This window comes from Puma concolor, chromosome B2 (assembly GCF_028749965.1).
Source record: "Puma concolor isolate L17-30 chromosome B2, mPumCon1.1.hap2, whole genome shotgun sequence".
NCBI lineage: Eukaryota > Metazoa > Chordata > Mammalia > Carnivora > Felidae > Puma > Puma concolor.
Window position 1 is genome coordinate 147,879,892 of NC_141671.1, and position 20,317 is coordinate 147,900,208.

The window sequence follows — 20,317 nt, forward strand, 5'->3', positions numbered from 1 at the left end:
GCTCAAATGTAGACTAGTGAAGGAGAGTTAGGGGTCTAATATTGACTGTGCGACTATATAACCCATCTCACTGATCCTAAGAGAAAGTACGGGGCCACATGAATAGCATGTTACTAAGGGACATGCAGTTACTTGGTCCAGCATGGATCAGGCCAGTTCCAGAGTCTAGTGCCCTCGCCACTATTCAAAAATGGCCAATGGAGCTTGTCCAAAGATGGAAGTAAAATAAAACGGAAGTAAAGGCAAAGGAAAAAAAAAAAAAAATTCCGGGGAGATCAATGATCTCCAAACACTTAAAAGGTTTGGTGAACAGAGGTTTCTTCCGATTAAAAGGGGCAGAACAAGCCCTAATGTGGAAGGAACAAAGACAAGGGCTGAACCAGCCCACACCCACACCTAACAACAGAGTCTGAGCACCTTTCCCGATTCTACCTTCAGTGGTATCACATCAGTCCTGTGAAAACTATCGGTCACGGTGGGAGGGTTTACATCACAGCAACGCCAGAGTTACCTGGGACCTCTCTATTCTGGAGAACCAGTGTCCCAGCAGACCACTGCACTTAACCCATTAGTGTCAGTGGAAAAACTGAGGACAGTGCCTTGTGGAGGGTGGGCAGTGATTAGGCGTGCTGTAGAGGGCGAGACAGGGACATTGTAAGCAGAATATAAATCATGAGTACACAAACAAATTTCATAAGAGGCCAGAATGGGATGTGGAAACAGTTGTCAATCCTTTGGGCTGTTTTAATTTTTTTTTTTCTAGTATCCATAAAAACACTATTTATAAATCAAACTCAATTATTCAAAGAAATGCTTTGAATCTTAGCATTCTCCCATCAGTGTCTTGTGTCAAATAAATAAAAGCAAAATAATACAAGACCTAAAAAGAGCCCAGTACTTTTGAATAAGAGGTTGTTCACGGCAAACATCTTCTACCTGAAGCGAAGTTGAAAATACCAAGTCAACCAGCAAACCCTAAAAGACTATCAAGAAACACCGTATTTTTCAAAGTCATAAGAAATCTAGAGGTGTATTTTCTAGTCAAACCAAGTCTTACAAGTGATTAGTAAATGTATTGCTATTTTCAAATAGTAATATCCCTTGGTATTTGTTTTCTACGCCTTCAAAAATTGATTAAGCTTTCAATGGTACCTTTTTAATAAACTGAAATCAATCATAAGAAGAATCGCCCCCTTTACTGTAACTAATTTAGTCTTTTAATAGCTCATATACCCTTTTACAGAGAAGCTGCTTCCTAGCGGTGAGTAGGACTGAATAACCGACATTCAATTTTTTGTGTATATATTTTGTATATATATGTAAAGCCACAGGACAGAGATAAACTCAGCAATCATATACAACATTTTATGATATAAGCAATATATGAAGGCTGACACAGAAGAAATTAACCTTTTCCTTTTAAAGCACTCAAAAAAAGATACCAACCCAAAAAGATACTAATTTAATCGGCAAGGCAAGAGCCACATCACTACCTTTAAATGGACTGCAAAATAATAGATTATGTAAATTTAGCATTTCCATTCTGCTTTTGAATTACAGAGGTGACAAAGGAGTCAGTTAAGTAGGCCATATAATGTGTTTTCTCTTTAGAGTGTCTCCTAATCCTCTTGTCCTGTACTTTAAATTCGAGTGACTCACAAACTCTTAGGAGCAATCTCAAATAAACGGATTTTGAATAGTAAGTACTCTTGTAAAACTGCTTACAGAATAAAATGGTGTGCCCAGATATATTCAGCACACTAAAGAAAAAGGTAAACTCCATTAGAATAAGATATACTATAACATAAAAATTGGCCGTAACACTTAGATCAAAGGAGCTCCTGCAAGTAAGACTTACTGAGGTCAGCCATTCTGAGGTTAGCCTGAGTAAAGAAATAGGAAATTCGACATGGAGTAAATTTGTTCTCTTTTGGGATATTTCAAAACAAAATAAATTTCAGGATGAATCTATTGCACATTGGAAATAAAAGGCTCTTCTTTTCTTTTGTGAATTATTCATTAAATGAAATTAATGATATTTACAGTTTTGCTTATGCATCAAAGGTTTAATTTCATTTAAAACTCAAAACAACCCCATTGAAATACGGGCACTATTGCTATTTCCATTTGGTACATGAGAAAAATAGAGTATGAAAAATGTAAAAATCTTGCCCATCCCAGAAAGTCTGACTTTGAGAGTGATTCATATCTACTTCATTATAACTGTGTACTGGAAAGTCAAATAGAGTTCTAACTAAATGACTTCACCTAGCAAATGACATTCTTGAAGTCTTAACTTCTCTGTTATATATGGCAATAAGTGTAGGTTGGAGACGACATCATGAAAAACTCCTGTAATAATATATATGATATGTTATATATATTACTATATATAATCATAATATAACAATATGATGTAATATAATATAATACAATGTAGTGTAATATGTGTATTATGTATGTATCAGCCATTTAGACTTCTATAGAACAGCATGCATCTCAATTTTGCTCAAAATGAGAATTAACTGAGGAGCAAAACAGGCAAATGGAGGGAGGAGGTGTTAATCTATTTTTGCAGGTTCTGAAGTTCTTAGTGTCCAACTTTTAAATAACAATAGAAATATCTTAGTAAGTTTTTGTTTTTATTTTCTCTCCTATCAGAACAGTGTTTTGATGAATTATGCATAAATAGAATGCAAACACACAGATCCATTTCCCTTTGAAATACTTAAGGATGTAAAAATGAACAGAAAATATCCTTGGCAACACGGGTACTGAGCTTTCAAAAGCCCACATGTTTGAACTAAAGTTTGTGATATACTCCAAAACATAGACATCAGTCACTTTTCACATTCCTCACTTCTCTCTCTAATGTCAGGACGTTTTATCAGTTTAAAAGGCACAGCTCTGTGCCATTAATTAGGCTACATATTAAATGACAAAGGAGTGGCACTTCCAAATGCAAACTGACCAGATCCAACAACAGGATAGGAAACATTCGAAGGCAAAATAAAATCTAATGACAGAATCAAACCCTCAATTAAATACCTTTACACACATGCACAAAATTTGTAACTTTCTTCCCAAGAACTGCATTCCCCAAATGAACATGTGCTTGTCTGTGTAAAGACACATATGCACAAAAGGCTGTATTTTAAAAATCCACAAATCATTGAGACAACAGCACTATTGGCATTAACTTTACAATCATGAACTTGAACCACAAATCAGGGATGGTTGAAGTTTTGCTTCCATTCAAATGAGTTTGTGTGTCCTCTGTTTTAGCTCATAGCCAAAGAATGCTGTCTTAGCACATCCTGCAAGCCCTCAGCAAGGCTAGAATGGCAACACCCACTTTTCCAAAGGTAATTACATTTAATTCCACTTCTACTGCTAAGTGGTTTATGAGCATTGTGCTCTTATCAATGTTCATCCTAATAACTGGAGGGAAAGGGTGCCTGGGTGATTCAGTTAGTTGAGGGTCCGCCTTCGGCCCAGGTCATGATCTCGTGGTTTATGGGTTCAAGCCCTGTGTCAGGCTCTGTGCTGACAGCTCAGGGCCTGGAGCCTGCTTCAGATTCTGTGTCTCCCTCTCTCTGCCCCTCCCCTGCTCACTCTCACTCTCTGTCTCTCTGTCTCTCTGTCTCTCTCTCTCTCAAAAATAAAAATAAACATTAAAAAAAATAAATTATGGAAACTTTAAAAAAATACTTGGAGGGGAAAAGTTAATATAACATATTACAACAGGAAAGTAAAACTCTCCTGGTCCCGTTTAAAGTTGTTTCCTCTTTCTTACGGGCACCACTGAAATTCTAACTAAAGTAAATTATTTTATTATGGGCTTATCTCCCATTTAATTCACACCTAAAGAAAATAAAAGGGAGCAGAGGAAATATTTACCAATGTTCATCTAGAAATTAAGGAGAACTATGGCTCTAGCCCACAAACAAACAGAAAATGAAGAATGCATACTTCCGTGTGTATCAGTCATAAGTGTGTTTTGTATATAAGCTCTAAAGGGCTTTTTTCATATAAAATTTTTCATTGTTCTCTGACAATAATCCCAAGCTTGTTACAATTACTTGGTAAGAGGGAAGAAGGAAAGACAAGAATTGGGGTGACCAGTATTTTGGTTTAAGGTGAACGGTATAGACACAAATTCTCATTTCTTTACTTCTCTAAAGGATAATGGCCATATCAAACAAAATCTTAAACACAGTCAGGTCAACTGCATGATGGAATCTGAATCCAATAACAGAGACAACAGAATAGACTATTTGAAACGAGGACTTCTGTGAATAGTAATAAAATTTCACATTGTGCAATCATTCTTCCACTTGTCAAGTTTCTTATGAGACAGGCTTTTCCCCTAGATACTCTAATAAAATGCATCCTATCTTAAGATTTAGGGGATTGGTTTGCTCCAGAGTCTTACTCCCTCACACATTGTCTACCTCGGAAAATGAGCACAATCAGGACAATGGAAAACATCTTTGAGAGACATGAGCCCATTAAATAAACCTGCAGACTATATCTTCAGCCTCTTATAAGCTAAAAGATTCTCAACTTTTTTTTTCCTTCAAGTCTGCGTTTATTCATGGCAATCCTCAAAGAGATTTTATAAGTCCACAGGGACACACAAATGTCAAGACTCCCTTCCAACAGAAAAATAACATTTCTGAGGGTTACTGAGTTATGCAAAAAATAAGTTAATTCAGAGATTCTTTCCAAATGACACATATAAACATTAGACACCAGCAGATTAAATAAGGGACTTCTGGAAGTGAGCACTTGCTGGGCAGACATTACCATCCTCTGATTCCACATTCTGACACTTTGTGGTGCTTACCAGCTGCCCTAATAATGCCCCCGTACCTTGAAGGAATTCAACAGGGTGTCTACGTTTACCTAAATGAATGAGGCCAGCAGTAAGTTCCATCAGCAAGTCAACCCTTTGGAAAACGTGTGTGCATTATTCCTGAGCTGTTCGAAGGTCTCATACAACTGTACTTTGGCATACAAAGAAATCACTGCTGTATGTATGTAACCTGGCTTCCTTTTGTCTTACAATCAGAGGGAAAAAAATAAATTTAAGTAAAACATATTGGCCATTTATATTGTCATTTGTATAATTCCTCTTATATACAAACCAAAAAAACCACAGAGGATCTGCATTCTATGTTCCAATTTAATCTAGCCTCTGTCTTGTATTCAAGAAAGTATAAAAAAAAAAAATTAAATTAGTTTATAAATGAAATCATTTCATCCCTAAATTCCTTCTATTACATAAATGCATAGTACCAGTAAAAGAGGAACATTTTTTTTCTAAGTGAATGTTTTCTGTAACCATTAAAACCACAATGGTTACATAAGATGTCCATTTAATTCCTAAAACTAAGTTCCTGACTCTCAATCAACTTGGAAAATATGTACAGCTAGAAGACACAGTTGTTAAGAACTGTTTATTTTTGTTTATCTTAATATTTGGTAAAGACTTTAAAAATAAATACTAATCATGTCCATTCAGACTTATAAGGTGCTAAACATTCTGTTTAAGAATTCAAGAAAGATGGATTAATATTTCTATAAGTACTACATTTTATTGGGTCTACATGTTTCGTGTGAATTAGTCTTTAAATGTCTCTGAGAATCAGTTAAATTATTTTTAAGAAATACTGCCCCATTAAAATAGTTGCAAATAACAAGCTTATGTATTTTCTACAGGAAGAGATAGTTTCTATCCCTCCGTGGAAGATGGCAGAAAAAGTTCTGTTTGTTTTTGTTTTAACTAAACTTCATCTTAAGATACATATAGGTTCACATGTCTTTGTAAGAAATAATACAGAGAGATCCTAGGTTTCCTGCTCCGAGTTTCCCAATGGTGGCACCTTGCAAAACTATAATACAACATCACAATCACACTATCAGCAGTCAAGATGCAGAACACCCATCTCTCCACGGGGCCCCCTGCCCTCCTGTTGACCTTTCACTGCCAGTACTCTCCCCTCCTGCCCCCACTCTCACCCCCCAACACCTAGAGGCCACTCCTCTCCCCTCCATTTCTTTAACTTCATCATTTCACAACTGTCATACAGATGGAATCATTCAGCATGTGACCTTTGAGTTTTAGCATTTTTTCCCTCCGTGCAATTTCCTTGAGATCCATCCAAAATGTTGTGCGTATCAATAGTTCACTCCTTCTCATTGTTGAGTATGATACGGTTGTACCACGGTTTGTTTAATCATTCACCACTGAAGGACATCAGGGTTATTTCCAGTTTTTCCCTAATGTGAAGGCAGCTGCTATAAACATCCACATACCGGGTTTTGTGTGACCACACGTTTGCATCCCTCTGAGATGAATCACCGCAAGTGTGACTACTGTGTTGCATAGTAAAGTGTATGCTTAGTTTTTAAGAAACTGCCACACTCTTCTCCAGCGTAACCGTACCAATTTTAAGAAATCGCTATTCCACCTCCGTCTGCAGGAACCACCACCCCGATCAGTCAGCAGCCTTCAACATGCACACTAGACCCTCCACGAGCAAAAAGGTGATGACTCCCTGAAAGCTCAGATAATGGTTAGCATTTTTGGCCATGAAGTATTTTTTAAACTCAAGTGTGTATATTGCTCGCACACCTAACAGACTACAGTATAGTGCAAACATGACTCTATATGCAGTGGGAAACCAAAAAAATCATGTGACTTTTTCCGTTGTATCTGCATTATTGTGGTGATCTGGTACAGAACCTGCAATATCTCTGGGGTATGCGTGTGCATTTTCTCTAGCTGCTTTCAAAATGTTTTCCTTGTCGTTAGGTTTTAGAAGTTTAATTAGAACGTGTGTATTGCTTTGATTTTTTTTTTTTTTTTTTTTTTTTTTGGTATTGCTTTGAATTTGTCAAAATTCTGGATTCTCTCAACTTCATGAATCTGCAGCTTTATGTGGCTTGCAGAATTGGGGAAGTTCTCAGCCATTATTTCTTCGAGCCCTTTTAGTCCTGCCCTCTTTTATCCTCTCCTTCCAAACTCTGATGACACAATTTTTAAATGTTCTTTTATAGACCCACATATTTCTGTGGCTTCCTTCCTCCTTCCCTCCCCTCCTTCCTTCCTTCCTCCCTCCCTTCCTTCCTCCCTCCTGTCTTTCCTTTCTTCCTTTGTCTCTATTCTCTGTTCATATTGTGCAATTTCTATTGCTCCACCTTCCTGTTCACGGACTTTTTCCTCCATCCCCTGTATTCTGTTGATCTCATCCGCTGAGCTTTATATTTCTTATTTGTATTTTTCAATTCTATAATTTCCATCTATTCTTCTTTGTATCTTTTCTGTCTTTCCTCAGACTCATTTTTCTCACTTATTTCAAGCACATCTGTCATTGTTTATTGAAGCCTTGTATCATGGTTGTTTAAAATATCTATCTGGGGGCGCCTGGGTGGCGCAGTCGGTTAAGCGTCCGACTTCAGCCAGGTCACAATCTCACGGTCCGTGAGTTCGAGCCCCGCGTCAGGCTCTGGGCTGATGGCTCAGAGCCTGGAGCCTGTTTCCGATTCTGTGTCTCCCTCTCTCTCTGCCCCTCCCCCGTTCATGCTCTGTCTCTCTCTGTCCCAAAAATAAATAAAAACATTGAAAAAAAATTTAAAATATCTATCTGATAATTCTATCTTTATCATCTCAACATCAGCAACAACTGATAATCTCTTCCTACAGTTTGAGATCTTGCTGATTCTTGGTTGTTTTCCTTTGAAACCCAGGAATTTTCTCATTTTGTTATGAGACTCTGAATCTTATTGAAACCTTCTGCTTGAGCTGGCTTTTTTTCCAACACTACTCCAGCGGGAAAAGGGGATCACCACCTCATTATTGCCAATGGAAACAGAAGTCCAGGTTCTTCACTCATTATCTGTTGAAGTGGGGACTCCTCATTATTGCTGGGTGGGAGTGATGTTCTGGCACCACACACGGTCTCCACTGGCACTGCAGTCGGGATGGCCTTGTGACCACTTGGCAACAGCGAGAATCCCAACCTACCTCTAGGGTTCTTCTGTTGCCATGCCAGCAGGGAGAGAGCAGGCATGCCAGAAGAGCAGGTGTGTAAGGCATTCATTACGGACTCATTAGAGCCTCACAGGGGAGGTAATCTAGGCTCTCACTCAGCCTTTGTTACTGTTGGTAGCCATGAGCGTGGAGCCACAGTTTTCTGTGGTGTTTAGCTGGAAAAGGACAATTATCGTCTGAAAGTTTTCCATGTTGCTAGGCTACTCTGTTCCTGGTCTTTTGGATAGAGAACAGTCATTCGTGGGGGCTTTTTCTTTCTTTCTTTCTTTCTTTTTTTTTTTTTTTGTTGTTTTGGTCTGCACATGTTGGCATTTCTAGGTTTATTTCACCAGCTCCAAGTCCAGAATATATTTGTTAAAAAGAAAAACTAAATAACTCACACCTGTATTGTGCCTTGCTTCCTGAGGTCCTCAGCTAGTCTGCATTCTCAGAATCCTCATGTTTGTATTGTATGTAACATCCAGAATTTTAGTGTGCTCAGGAGGAGGAATAAGTGAAAGTCACCTTCCCAGAAACAACGCCTATGACAGACCACCCATTTTTGACATCTTTAGTTTACCCATTTCTCTTTAATTCTTTAAAGCTCTTAAAATCTTGCTAATAACAAGAAAGAACATGTTAATGTATAAAGAAAATGATCGTACTCTAACAGTGCTTCTCAAACACGACTGTGGACATATCCTCTAGGAACTGAGAATTCTATGAAATTGTTTAAGATATTGTAACAGTTTGGTTCTAATCTTTAAAACTTGCATTTTACAAGTTAAATGGATAAAACTATTTTTTACTATAAAATTTTTGATAATAAAATTGTAGTCTTAAGCCATCATTTCCCAGAGTGCATGGGGGAAGGCACCAAAAAATTCTTTCTAGAAGATGTGGAGACTCATCAGTGCGAGAAATACTGCCCAGTAACCATTTCTCTCCATCTACCCAGGATACATCTTTCGTCCTGGAATAATTACTTATCTTTTTTTTTAATTGTTTTAACATCCATTTATTTTTGAGATCAAGAGAGAGACAAAGTGTGAGCAAGGGAGGGGCAGAGACACAGAATCCAAAGCAGGCTCCAGGCTCTGAGCTGTGAGCACAGAGCCCAGCGCAGGGCTCGAACTCATGAACTGCAAGATCATGACCTGAGCTGAAGTAGGATGCTTAACTGACTAAGCCACCCAGGCACCCCTGCCCTTCTTTCATTCTCAAAAGCATCCAGTTGATCCAGTTGTATATGAGAAACCATAATGGTCACATTACTTATGATCATTATGAAAAGAAAGAAAAAATAACAATAAATAAAAACAAAAGTGAACTTCCCAGCAAGTGTATACATTACCCCTCCCACTCCACCTTTTCAGTATAACGCCATGTTTATTCAGTATGTGTTAGTGGAAATATGAAGTAGCTCATGTGCATGGTTTACTTTCTTTTTCTCCACAGTAATTTCTCATTCTACATTCCATACTTAGACTGGAAAGCATAGCTTCTCTAATGATAAAGGGTAACTAAATAGTTGTAAACATGTGTTTGAATGCTTATACGAATACTGATGAATACTAATCTGCTGCCAATGGCACACCTTAATAAAACAAACTTGCAAATAAATGTTCTTAGTCTTTACAGTGAAACTCTTATTCAAAAACAAATTACCAGTCTCTCAATACCTAAATCACTAAACTATGATCTAAAAAACTTCAGAAATTGCTTTTTTGATATCTGCAAGTATACATGAACTCATAATTCGGGTAAAATATAAAACAACTTGATAGAATTTTTTTTTTAATTTTTTTTAACGTTTATTTATTTTTTTGGGACAGAGAGAGACAGAGCATGAACGGGGGAGGGGCAGAGAGAGAGGGAGACACAGAATCGGAAACAGGCTCCAGGCTCTGAGCCATCAGCCCAGAGCCTGACACGGGGCTCGAACTCCAGGACCGCGAGATCGTGACCTGAGCTGAAGTCGGACTGAAAGGAACAATCCAAATGACAGCCCTGCCTTAGTTTAAAGCTAGGTTCTCTTTTCTGCTTATTATGGATCTTTGATAAGAAATACAATTGCTGAGAAGTCTGTTTTGCTTGCTGTTTGCTATGAGCATTGTGAAGCCCTTCCTGAATGTAACCCGCTGTGTAGTAGAATGGGTCGTAAACCTTCCTAAATGTAGTCTGATAGGTAATGGAATGAGTAATTGTACATAAACTAACCGGCATTTCTCGCTTCTGTAAACCTGCTTGCTTAGCACATTCCCCACCTACCCTACCCTCTTCCCCCTTCCCCCTTTTTCCTCCCGCCACAAGTAACGGACAAAGCCTTCCCGCCAAAGGACAGACAAAGGACGCCCAATCAGAGAACAACAAATGTCCTTACTTTAAAATCAACCAATCAGGCCCCTCATAATTTGAAACCTCCCCTGTGCTATTTGTCTCTGTCTATAAAAACGCTGTACCAACCCTGATCGAGGCCTCTTGCGTCACTGGCGACGAGTGCGCAGAGGACCAGGTTCGAACCTGCAATAAACGACCCTTGCTGCTTGGCTTTGACTCACGACTCTGGTGGACTTTTGTGGGAGGTTTCGGAACTTCGGGCATTACAGGACACTTAACCGACTGAGCCACCCAGGCGCCCCAAAAACTTGATAGAATTAGAGGGAAAAGTTATAAGGTTAGAAGTGAAAATATACTTATTACCATATAAAGAAAGAATCATTATCAATTACTAAAAATATATGAGTCATAGGGGCCTGCTGGTACATTTCTCCCTGTCATTTGATTTTTTATAACCATAATAATTCAAATCAGAAAAATAGGGCCTAAGTATATTAATAGGGAAATGATAATGAGGGAAAAAATTTAAACAGCATTAAGGAATCACCAACTTTCAAGAATTTAGTTAAATAATATTTATTAATGTTAGAGGTGGTTCAAGGGGCATACAGAGCATTCACAACATTACTGTGAAGTTTTTAAAGTTCCAGAATTTAGCAAGCTAACTAGAGATAAGATCAAAACAATTTATAATGTTTCTGAAAATCTTACAGATTTCCAAACCCATGATTCTTTTGTCATTGGATATGGTTTACCTTGTCAGTTAACATGGGTTTTCACTACTCACAAAATTTGAAACACACATAGTGCATATCATTAAAAATATAGCCAATTAGACAATCTGGCTTCTCAGTGTCATTAATTCCTCTTTGATACTTACAACCTAAGCTAGTAAAGTCTAAATGTTCTTTGTCTTCCAAAATCAGATCATGTCGCTATCATAAAGCTTAGAAGAAAGCAGTAATAAACTGATGCCTTTTAATATTTGCCATATGAATAATCTATTTTATGGAATGATCATCTCCAAATGTATATATACATTTTAAATATCATAAAATTGAATATTTGTTTAAAGGAATTTATGAACATCTACCTGGATGAATTTTTTTATAAAGCAAATATTTCTATGTAAAATACACAGATTTTATTTTCTATTTTGTGATTCTAGTTAATTATTACAAAGAGAATGCAAACAGAATAACTTTCCTCTAATATTAATTAAATATAACAAGGATTCTCATTTCCGGGCTGTGATGCTTAATTTTATGTGTCAACTTGACTGGGCTACAGGGTGCCCAGGCATTTGGTAAAACATAAGTCTAGGTGTGTACATGAGTGTGTTTTGGGATGGTTAATATTTGAATTTATAGATTGAGCAAAGCAGATGGCTCTCTCCAACAGGGGTGGGCCTCATCCAATCAGGTGAAGGCCTGAGGGGTGGGGAAGGATGGACTTTCCCATGAGTAAGAGGGAATTTCTCCTCCCAATGGCCCTTTAACAAGGACACTCTTTTGGGGTTTGGGGATTTTGTGGAATTTTTTTGTTGTTTTGTTTTGTTTTGTTTTCCCTGCCTTTGGACTTGACCTGAAATATCAGCTCTTCCTGGGTCTCAAACCGTCAGCCTTCAGACTGAAACTACCCCCTCCCCTCTCCTGGTTTTCAATCCTTCAGACTGAGACTGGAACTAAGGTTGCTGACTGCCCATCTTGGGATTTGTCAGCCTTCATACCTGTGTGAATCAGTTCCTTGTAATAAATCTGCATATCCATCCACTGATAGGCCCATTCTATCTAGATAGACATCCTATCTGGATGGATGGATGAATGGATGGTAAGACAGATCAATAGATTGATCCTACTGGTTCTGTTTCTCTGGAGAACTCTAATACACTGGGTCATAAACCTACACTGATATTAATAATATTAATACAGCTCCTGTGAATGCAATGAATTCTGCTCAAACAAAATCTTAGACAAATTCTCAAGTCCTTTGTCATGGTAGGACAATCTAATTACAAAGTTCTTAAGTTTTGATATACACAACTGGTTTAGAATGTCATTTTCCATGTACAGTTCTGAATAATAAATTCAAGATTATGTAGAAGAGATTTCAGAGATTTTTGACATGTAGCATTTTGGATTTGGGGGATAGGAGAAGGGGAAATGCATCATTTGATTGGGCCCTGAACACTCTGTTGCAAAAGCTGGCAAGAATTCTTTATAAAGAAAAAAATATCAGGCCATTGTGACTAGTAAGTCAAAGATACTTTTATGTGGCATGCTTGGAGATATAAGGAAAACAGTAAAAGCATGCACAGAAACATTGTTTATGAAGTAGGAAAAATGGTACAACTCTTTTCGATTTGCTTTCAACAAGCACAGTGCGTCACAGATAATCACTTGACAGAAATATAATTTAGAAGCAATAATACCATGATGAATCTTTACTGGACACTGTAGCTGCAGGTTTCTATTTTTACCAAATTTGGTTAGAGGAAGTATAAAGTCTTTTCCGGCTTGCCAAGTTCAAATTCTACTATTCTTAAGCTAAGTAAAACTTGTACATGTAACGGACAAAAATTTCTCAACTCCACAGAGTTCTTTTTACTTAAGTATACTAAAATCCCATTGAACTAAAATTATACATTTTAGTTAAAATGTATAAATACTCCATGCATATACATTCACACACGAATGTGCGCGCACACACACAATTATATACAGACATACGTGCCTCAGTCAAATATGTATCTGATTGTCATTCCTTAACTCTTTATTATTTTTAATGTTTATTTTTGAAAGAGAGAGAGAGTGAGTGCAACTGGGGGAGGAAGAGAGAGAGAGGGGGGTGGGAAAGAGAGAATCTCAAGCAGGTGTGCGCTGCCAGCTCAGAGACCCATACAGGGCTTGACCCCATGAACCGAGAGATCACAACTTGCGCCAAAGTCAGATACTTAACCAGCTGAGCCACCCAGGAGCCCCATGCCTTAACTTTTTAATTTACTGCAGACATACTCATCATAATTCATGACGGAAAGTAGTCTTGTGTTATTTAAGGTGATGTCTTGGATTCTGAAGTTGTCACCGAATAACAGTGATGACAATCATGACGAGGAAGATGCTAATAAATGCTAGCATTTGTATAGCATCTACTGTATGTCCTCCTCTGTTCTAACAGCGTCACATAAATTCACTAACTTAGTCCTCACAAAATTCTCACCAGACAAGTACTCGTATTATTCCCGCTTTACGAATGAGCAAAGTGACACACAGGCCACATTCTCTAAGCATGTAAGACATATTTAAAAAAATTGTTTTGCCTTAATTTGCAATATTAAAACTAGATATTCCCTAAATATTTAGGGGTTATATCATGTTATAAACAGTCCACAGAGTATAATCCATATACTTAGAAATGAAGGTTATATAACAACGTGGAAAAGCTTACAATATAATATGAAGTGAAAAATAATCAGAATATAAAATTGCAAAAGAAAAAGAATATAAAATTGCGTGTCACGCTGATCACAACTATATAGAAATCACTCATGCAGTGCCTGGGTGGCTCCGTCGGTTAAGTGTCCGACTTCGGCTCAGGTCATGATCTCACGGTTTGTGAGTTCAAGCCCCGTGTTCAGCCCTGTGCTGACAGCTCAGAGCCTAGGGCCTCCTTCGGATTCTATATCTCCCTCTCTCTCTCTACCCCTCCCCCACTTGCGCTGTCTCTATCTCTCATAAATAAATAAACTCAAAAAATTAAAAAGAAAAAAAAAGACATCAGTCATGCACACAACCAAGGGCTAGCAAACGTGCAACACAGTGTAGGACCCGCGGCTCCTCCAGGAACTCTCTGCCTCTCCTTCCTCTCGCTGACGAGCTGAGCTTGTGCATGACAACCTCCCCAGCTCGTGCTGAACCCGGACAATCTGGCTTTCACCAGCCATGGTCTTGGACTGGAGTCGCCACTATGAGACACCAAGTCCAAAGGCTGTTTTCTTCTCATCCTCCACCATCTGTGCAGGGCGCATATACTTTGTTACTAGTAATGGCCTTTTTCCAAATATTCTCAAAAGCATCGGTTGGATGGATGATGCCTCCTTCACTGGTTCTTCCCCTTGCTACCTAAAAGACTTGCTCACACCTCTGACCTCTGTCCCTTGGCAATTGCATCTAATCCAATAGCTGTAATATTTACCTCTATGTAACTGGCCCTTAAATAAAGTGAACCCCTAAGCAACACAGGTAAGTGCTCAAACGCCTGCTACACATCTCCACATAGAGTTACCCCAGCAACCACTGGTTATGGTAAGTTCTTCAGTCTTCCCACAATCAGACTGGATCTCCAGACTCCCATTTCTCTCCACAGCACCCTACTTCGCCCTAGCTCTCCAAGCATGAAGCCTCAAATGCCACGTCAGCCAAGGCTCTGTAAAATACAGCTCCAGACTCCCTCCTGCCCATCTCCAACATCTCTCCTAGCTTCCAGAAGAACAGGAACCCATGTTTTGCCACAAACACACCATGTTCATGCCCCATCTATGGAATCTTACTTGAGTTTCAATTCATCCACAAAGTCTTTCTTGGTGACTTCCACTCAGATGTTTTTCTCCACCTTTAAAATCTTTGTATCACTTACCTTTCAGGTTTCATGTTGCAGTTCTCATGTTTGATGTTCTTACATTGAACCCTGAAACTGATGATAGTTTTAACATACACCATAGGGTTCAACCTGATTCTTCTGTTGCTTTGAGCAACACCCCCCCCACCCCCACCACCAAATAAAGAGCAGTGACCACAAAAGCAGGGATGAGTTTTGCTTTTGTGTGTGTGTGTGTGTGTGTGTGTGTGAGCCTCTGAGAAACCCAGGATATCGGAAGTATTTGTCAAAATGAAAAGAATCTCAATCAGTGTGTATATATGTGTGTGTAAAATGAATCCTCTGTAGCAATTAGTTTAACCCATCAGCTCTAACAGTAGAGATGAAGAGCTTTAGCACCTGAAACTTCAAAACTCCTGGTAACATAAAATATTTTGGTTCAAGGAACTGTTTTAAAATCATTTGTGAAGGGAACATTCTTGGATTTAGAGGTTGGCAGGTACAGTAAAAAGCTTTTTAGTTGACTGAAATAAAAAAAAAAACAACTCAAAACACTTTTAAGCACAGGCACTTCCCTTATAAAAACAAACTGCAGAAAGCCAAGCACAGCAGTTTGTGCACAAAGAGCAGGTGCCTCCAGCCATCAGCAAAGAGGCACTGGAGCAGGAGGGGAGTGATTTGCATTTCTATGGCTCCTTTTGTATGCCCAAATTCCAAGAGCATTATACCCAGAGACAGTAAATATAATTAGCAGAAGACAGCAAAGGGAGGATGTCATTGCCAGAGGGGCTCCAGGTCAACAGGCACAGCAGCGCCCCCCAGAAAGCTGTAAACATGAGTGCCATTCGTCTGTGCTGGTGAAGACAGGGGAGACATGTGTCGGGGGGGGGGGGGGGGGTCCTTCAGCTTGACCCTACCGTCCACAGAAGGCATGTGCTATTCCATGCTTTCACAAAGAATGATTTCAATCCCGTGTTGAACGCTATTTGCTGGCTTCCCCAACCCACTTCTAGATGAGGGCACTGTTCATCACGCACTTTAACCACTTCTCCCCTTCCTCCTACAGAAATCGCCCTGGTGGATGAAACACCCAGGTGAAAGGATAGGAGGCTTTAAGAGTACTAGGAGCAGTGTGGCTCCAGGAGAGGACACCCGCTGCTCACTGGCTGTCAGCGGCCTATTCTCGGGAACATTTTACTGACGCTTAGAGAAATTAAACACGAAGGTGGACTTTTGCCATGCTTCTGTCTTCCTGCACCATCAGCATGGAAACAGATTTTGATGGGCCCGGGGAACCCCGTTGCGAATGGGGGCCCTGAGCCCCAAGCCTCCTCGGGGAGCCACAGCCGCAGACTTGTGACTATCCTCCAGGGGTCACACTTGGGTTACGAATCCCTTGCAGCGCACTGACTGAGCAGCCTGATTGGGAACAATTTATTCGAATCCTTCTTCATTAAGATTCAAATGGAATAAGTAAGGTAGAAATTGAACAGACACAGAAATTGTGCCTTCCTGCTCCCGTAGTCAGTAAACATTTATTCGCTAAGCCCAGGCTGTGTGTTCTCTCTCTCGCTCGCTCACTCACTGTCGTTCTTTCAATCCTTCCTGCTTGCTGTTTTAATGCATAATTAAGAAGGTCAGAATTAATGAAGCGGTATGGAGTAAAGTTCAAGGAATCCCCAGGCACTATTTATTCTATTAGAGCTCAGGCATGAATGTCAGCTTGGCAGAGAAAGCAGCATTAGCCATGGGGCTGGCTGCATCCCAGAAACAACCAGCAAGGGAAACTCACCTGCACAGTCAAGTCATCCCTAAGCTCCTTCCCGGCGAAAATCACACGCAACTGGTCAGCTGGAACCCCCTGTCGCTTAGCAACCACCTCCTTGAGCTGGAAGATGCTGGTGTCAGAATCGACCTCCACTGGGAAACCATGGCTGGAGTTGAACCTGACAAACACTGACCAAGACATGGAGGGGGGCGGGGGGGAGAAGTGAACATTACTCAAAGCTCTGACATGGCAACAGCAACATTTCTGAACTGAGTTCTCTCTCACCCGCCCCTTTGAGGAATGGCATACATTTTCTTTCACTTAGAACAGAAACCTTAATGCAATGGGGCAATACCTGAAGAAAAATGGAGCTTCCCTGTGGGATTTCCCTTTCATATATTAGTCAGTGACCCTCAAACACAGTCACATGCTCCCTTTGACAGCCATCCTGGGAAACAAAGGACTCACACAGAACACTTGCTAGATAGGAATTGTGAGATTCCCGAGAGTTTATGGAAGAGATTCAGCTCTGACAGCATGTACGAACATGCATTCCCTCCCCGGTGCCCCCTTCATGAGCACCAGAAGTGTTATGTTAGCACTCACAGTATAGCAATGGAAATAATTCAAGCCATGTTACAGACTAGAGTGAAGGCCCACCCGAGGCTGTGTCTAGGAGCCCTTGGCATTGAGGTCCTTTTCAAAAGGTTCCACTGGATCTTATGGAGATATTTCCCTTTTCTTTTGAAACTAGTGAGACCATCTATTTTTTTTTTTAAGTTTATTTACTTTTTTTGAGGTGTGGGGGAAGAGAGGAAGAGGGCAGAGAGAGAAGGAGAGAGAATCCCAAGCAGGCTCCACACTGTTAGTGTGGAGCTCGACACAGGGCTTGAACCCATGATCTGTGAGATCATGACCTGAGCCAAAATCAAGAGTCAGATGCTTAACCAATGGAGCCACCCAGGTGCCCAGAGACCATCTTTCTTATTGGAGCCTCTACCCCCTCACAACCAAGGCTGGGACCTGCTGTCTCTGCATGCCCTCTCGTCACTGTCTACTGCCGTCCTGACCTCATCAATGTCACCCACACATGTCCTTTCCTGTCCATGCTTTCTGTCACTACTCTCAGTCAGTCTTCTCTAGATTCTAGCACTAGCTTCCCAACTGGAGTCTCGCTACCCTCTCTTCACTTCCAAAATGTCCCGTACCATTCTGTAAAGTAAGCCTTTCTTCAAGTGTTGCCCCATTGCATTAAGTGAGGCTTATCAGTCCAGAGCTCTGACTTGAATCCTTTAAAGTCTCCCACTGCCAGGGAGAAAAACCCAAGGTCCCTCTTATCTGACACAAACCTATATCCCAGCAGCTTCTCCGTTAATCCCCACAAGCACACTGCTAAACTGAATGCTCCAGAAAACTTCTACACCCATGCCTTGCCTTTATTCCTGCCAGTCCCTTCTTCACCCTTGCCTGATGAAAGCTGGGTCACCACGTGATCTGCCTCAAACATTCCTCTTCCAAGAGGACTCTCACTATCACCCCAGTCAAGACAGAGCCACCTCTTCCAGGCCCCAGTGGATTTACCACATACATCTTACACTATTCTACATTCTCTCATGGAAGGCACAGAACACCGAGGTTATACGGACACCCTCCAGAGTCCGAAGGACCCCTATTAGTTCTCTTACCAGCTTAGCATATGCGGAGAACATATTACCCCTATAGCTTTACCTCTCAGTTCCCTAATCGTCACAGTAAGTAAACCATGGAGGGTGTCCTGTGATGTGTTAAGTAATATTGATAGTGTTTACCACTGTTACATAATTACCTTCAAAAATAATGAATGTTTGTATGTCTTACATGTTTTTGGTATATATTTCACCTTCTCTAAAAGATCATAAACACCTTAAGGCTAAGGCCAGCCACTATAGCTTCTTTTCTGCTGTATCTCCTTTAAATGTACCATTATCACTTACTAGCTCCCAATTCAAATATGAGATGGCCCAACTAATAATAATTAAAATAAAATGATAATTACAATGCCAATAATAATCGAACACGTACTATGTGGCAGAAGCTGTACCTTATATAGGCTATTTTTAAGCTTTCCAATGATCTGGTAAGGTCAGTATTATTATCCTTATCTAACAGAATAGTAAATGGAGTCCTAGAGAATTGTAATCACTTTTCTAAGGACATCGGCTGCTTTGTAATGGAATCACAACTCAAATTCAGTTCAATCAAATTCTAAACCCCATTCCATTTCTACTATAACAGGCTGCCTAAAATATTCTCAGAAGAAAAGTCCACATTCCTTCTCCTTATGACAAAAAAGACAAACAACAACAGCAAAGAGGCTTTATAACCTAATTCAGGTATTCCCTATACATGTTAGCAGTAGAAAATGCGATTAAAAAATAAAGGCTCCCATGAAGAGCTAAGAGCCAAGAATAACGAACAACGTTATAAGACACAATAAGATAAAAATGACACCAAAACGAGAGCAGGTGCTGTACATGACACACAAGAACAAAAACCTGACATATTTTACCTGGCACTGAAAACTATTTAGAAAAAGTATGGACTAGAAGTGACAAAAGTCTTCCTAATAAAAAAAAAAAATTGATGAAAAAAAATTGCAGAGGAAAAGGAGCTTTTGATAAACTTTTAAGTACACGTCATGTGAAACGGTTGAAGCAGAGGAGGGGAAATAAAATGTCTTGGGAGGCCTGGAGGTGTATTCACAGCATCCTCAGATCAGGGACCATAAGGCAACCAATTCATCAGAAAAGATAGGAGACAGGTGTGGGGCAATAAGGGACAAAAGGTATGGTCCCAGCTCCAAACATGATTTTATAGGAGTTTGAATAGACTTTTTTTTTTTTAAGCCGAAGACCATGGGAGGATATGGGAAGAAGCAACTGGGGACTACACAAAAGCTCCTAAAATGAAAAAAAAAAAGTAATAAAAATTCCAGGATACCCTGAGTTGGTGATTTTTCTCCATGGGTTCTGATCATGGGCATTCCATCTTAAAAACAAGAATTACACAACAAAAAAACAAGCAAAACTAAAGGGCAAAAAAGCTGTAAAAAACATACTAGATAATTCTGTACCACAACTCAAATCATTAGTGTCCAAAGGCTTTAAAACCATTTTTGTTTTTTTACATTTATTTATTTTTGAGAAACAGACAGAAAGCGAATGGGGGAGGGGCAGAGACCGAGGGAGACAGAATCTGAAGCAGGGCCACTCAGGTGCCCCTAAAGGCTTTTTTTTTTTCTTAACTAGAAGAGCTAAATTCACTTTTCTTTTTTTTTTCTTTCTTTCTTTCATTCTTTCTTTCTTTTTTTTTTTTTTTTTTTTTTTAAGTAGGCTCCATGCCCAGCCTGGGTCTTGAATTCAGGACCCTGAGATCAAGAGTAGCATGCTCAAGCGAATGAGCCAGCCAGATGCTCCAAGGCCTTTTTCTTATTCTGTATAAGTAGATAAATTATAGTTTCTGAGCTTACATTCAATTTGGCTAAATCATGTCAGTACTTTAGAAATGAGTATTTTTGAGCAGCAGTTCAGACATAG

The 20,317-nt window shown here is 39.6% G+C and overlaps 1 protein-coding gene across 2 annotated transcripts in view; it reads right to left on the minus strand.

Annotated features, from left to right (window-relative positions):
- Positions 1-20,317, minus strand: part of PRKN (parkin RBR E3 ubiquitin protein ligase) — a 1,357,610-nt gene that overhangs the window by 1,074,082 nt on the left and 263,211 nt on the right. For both annotated transcript variants that reach the window (XM_086708284.1, XM_086708283.1), the window contains exon 2: positions 16,767-16,930. In XM_086708284.1, the coding sequence (XP_086564410.1) occupies positions 16,767-16,930 (164 nt within the window). The remainder of the gene's footprint in view (positions 1-16,766; positions 16,931-20,317) is intronic.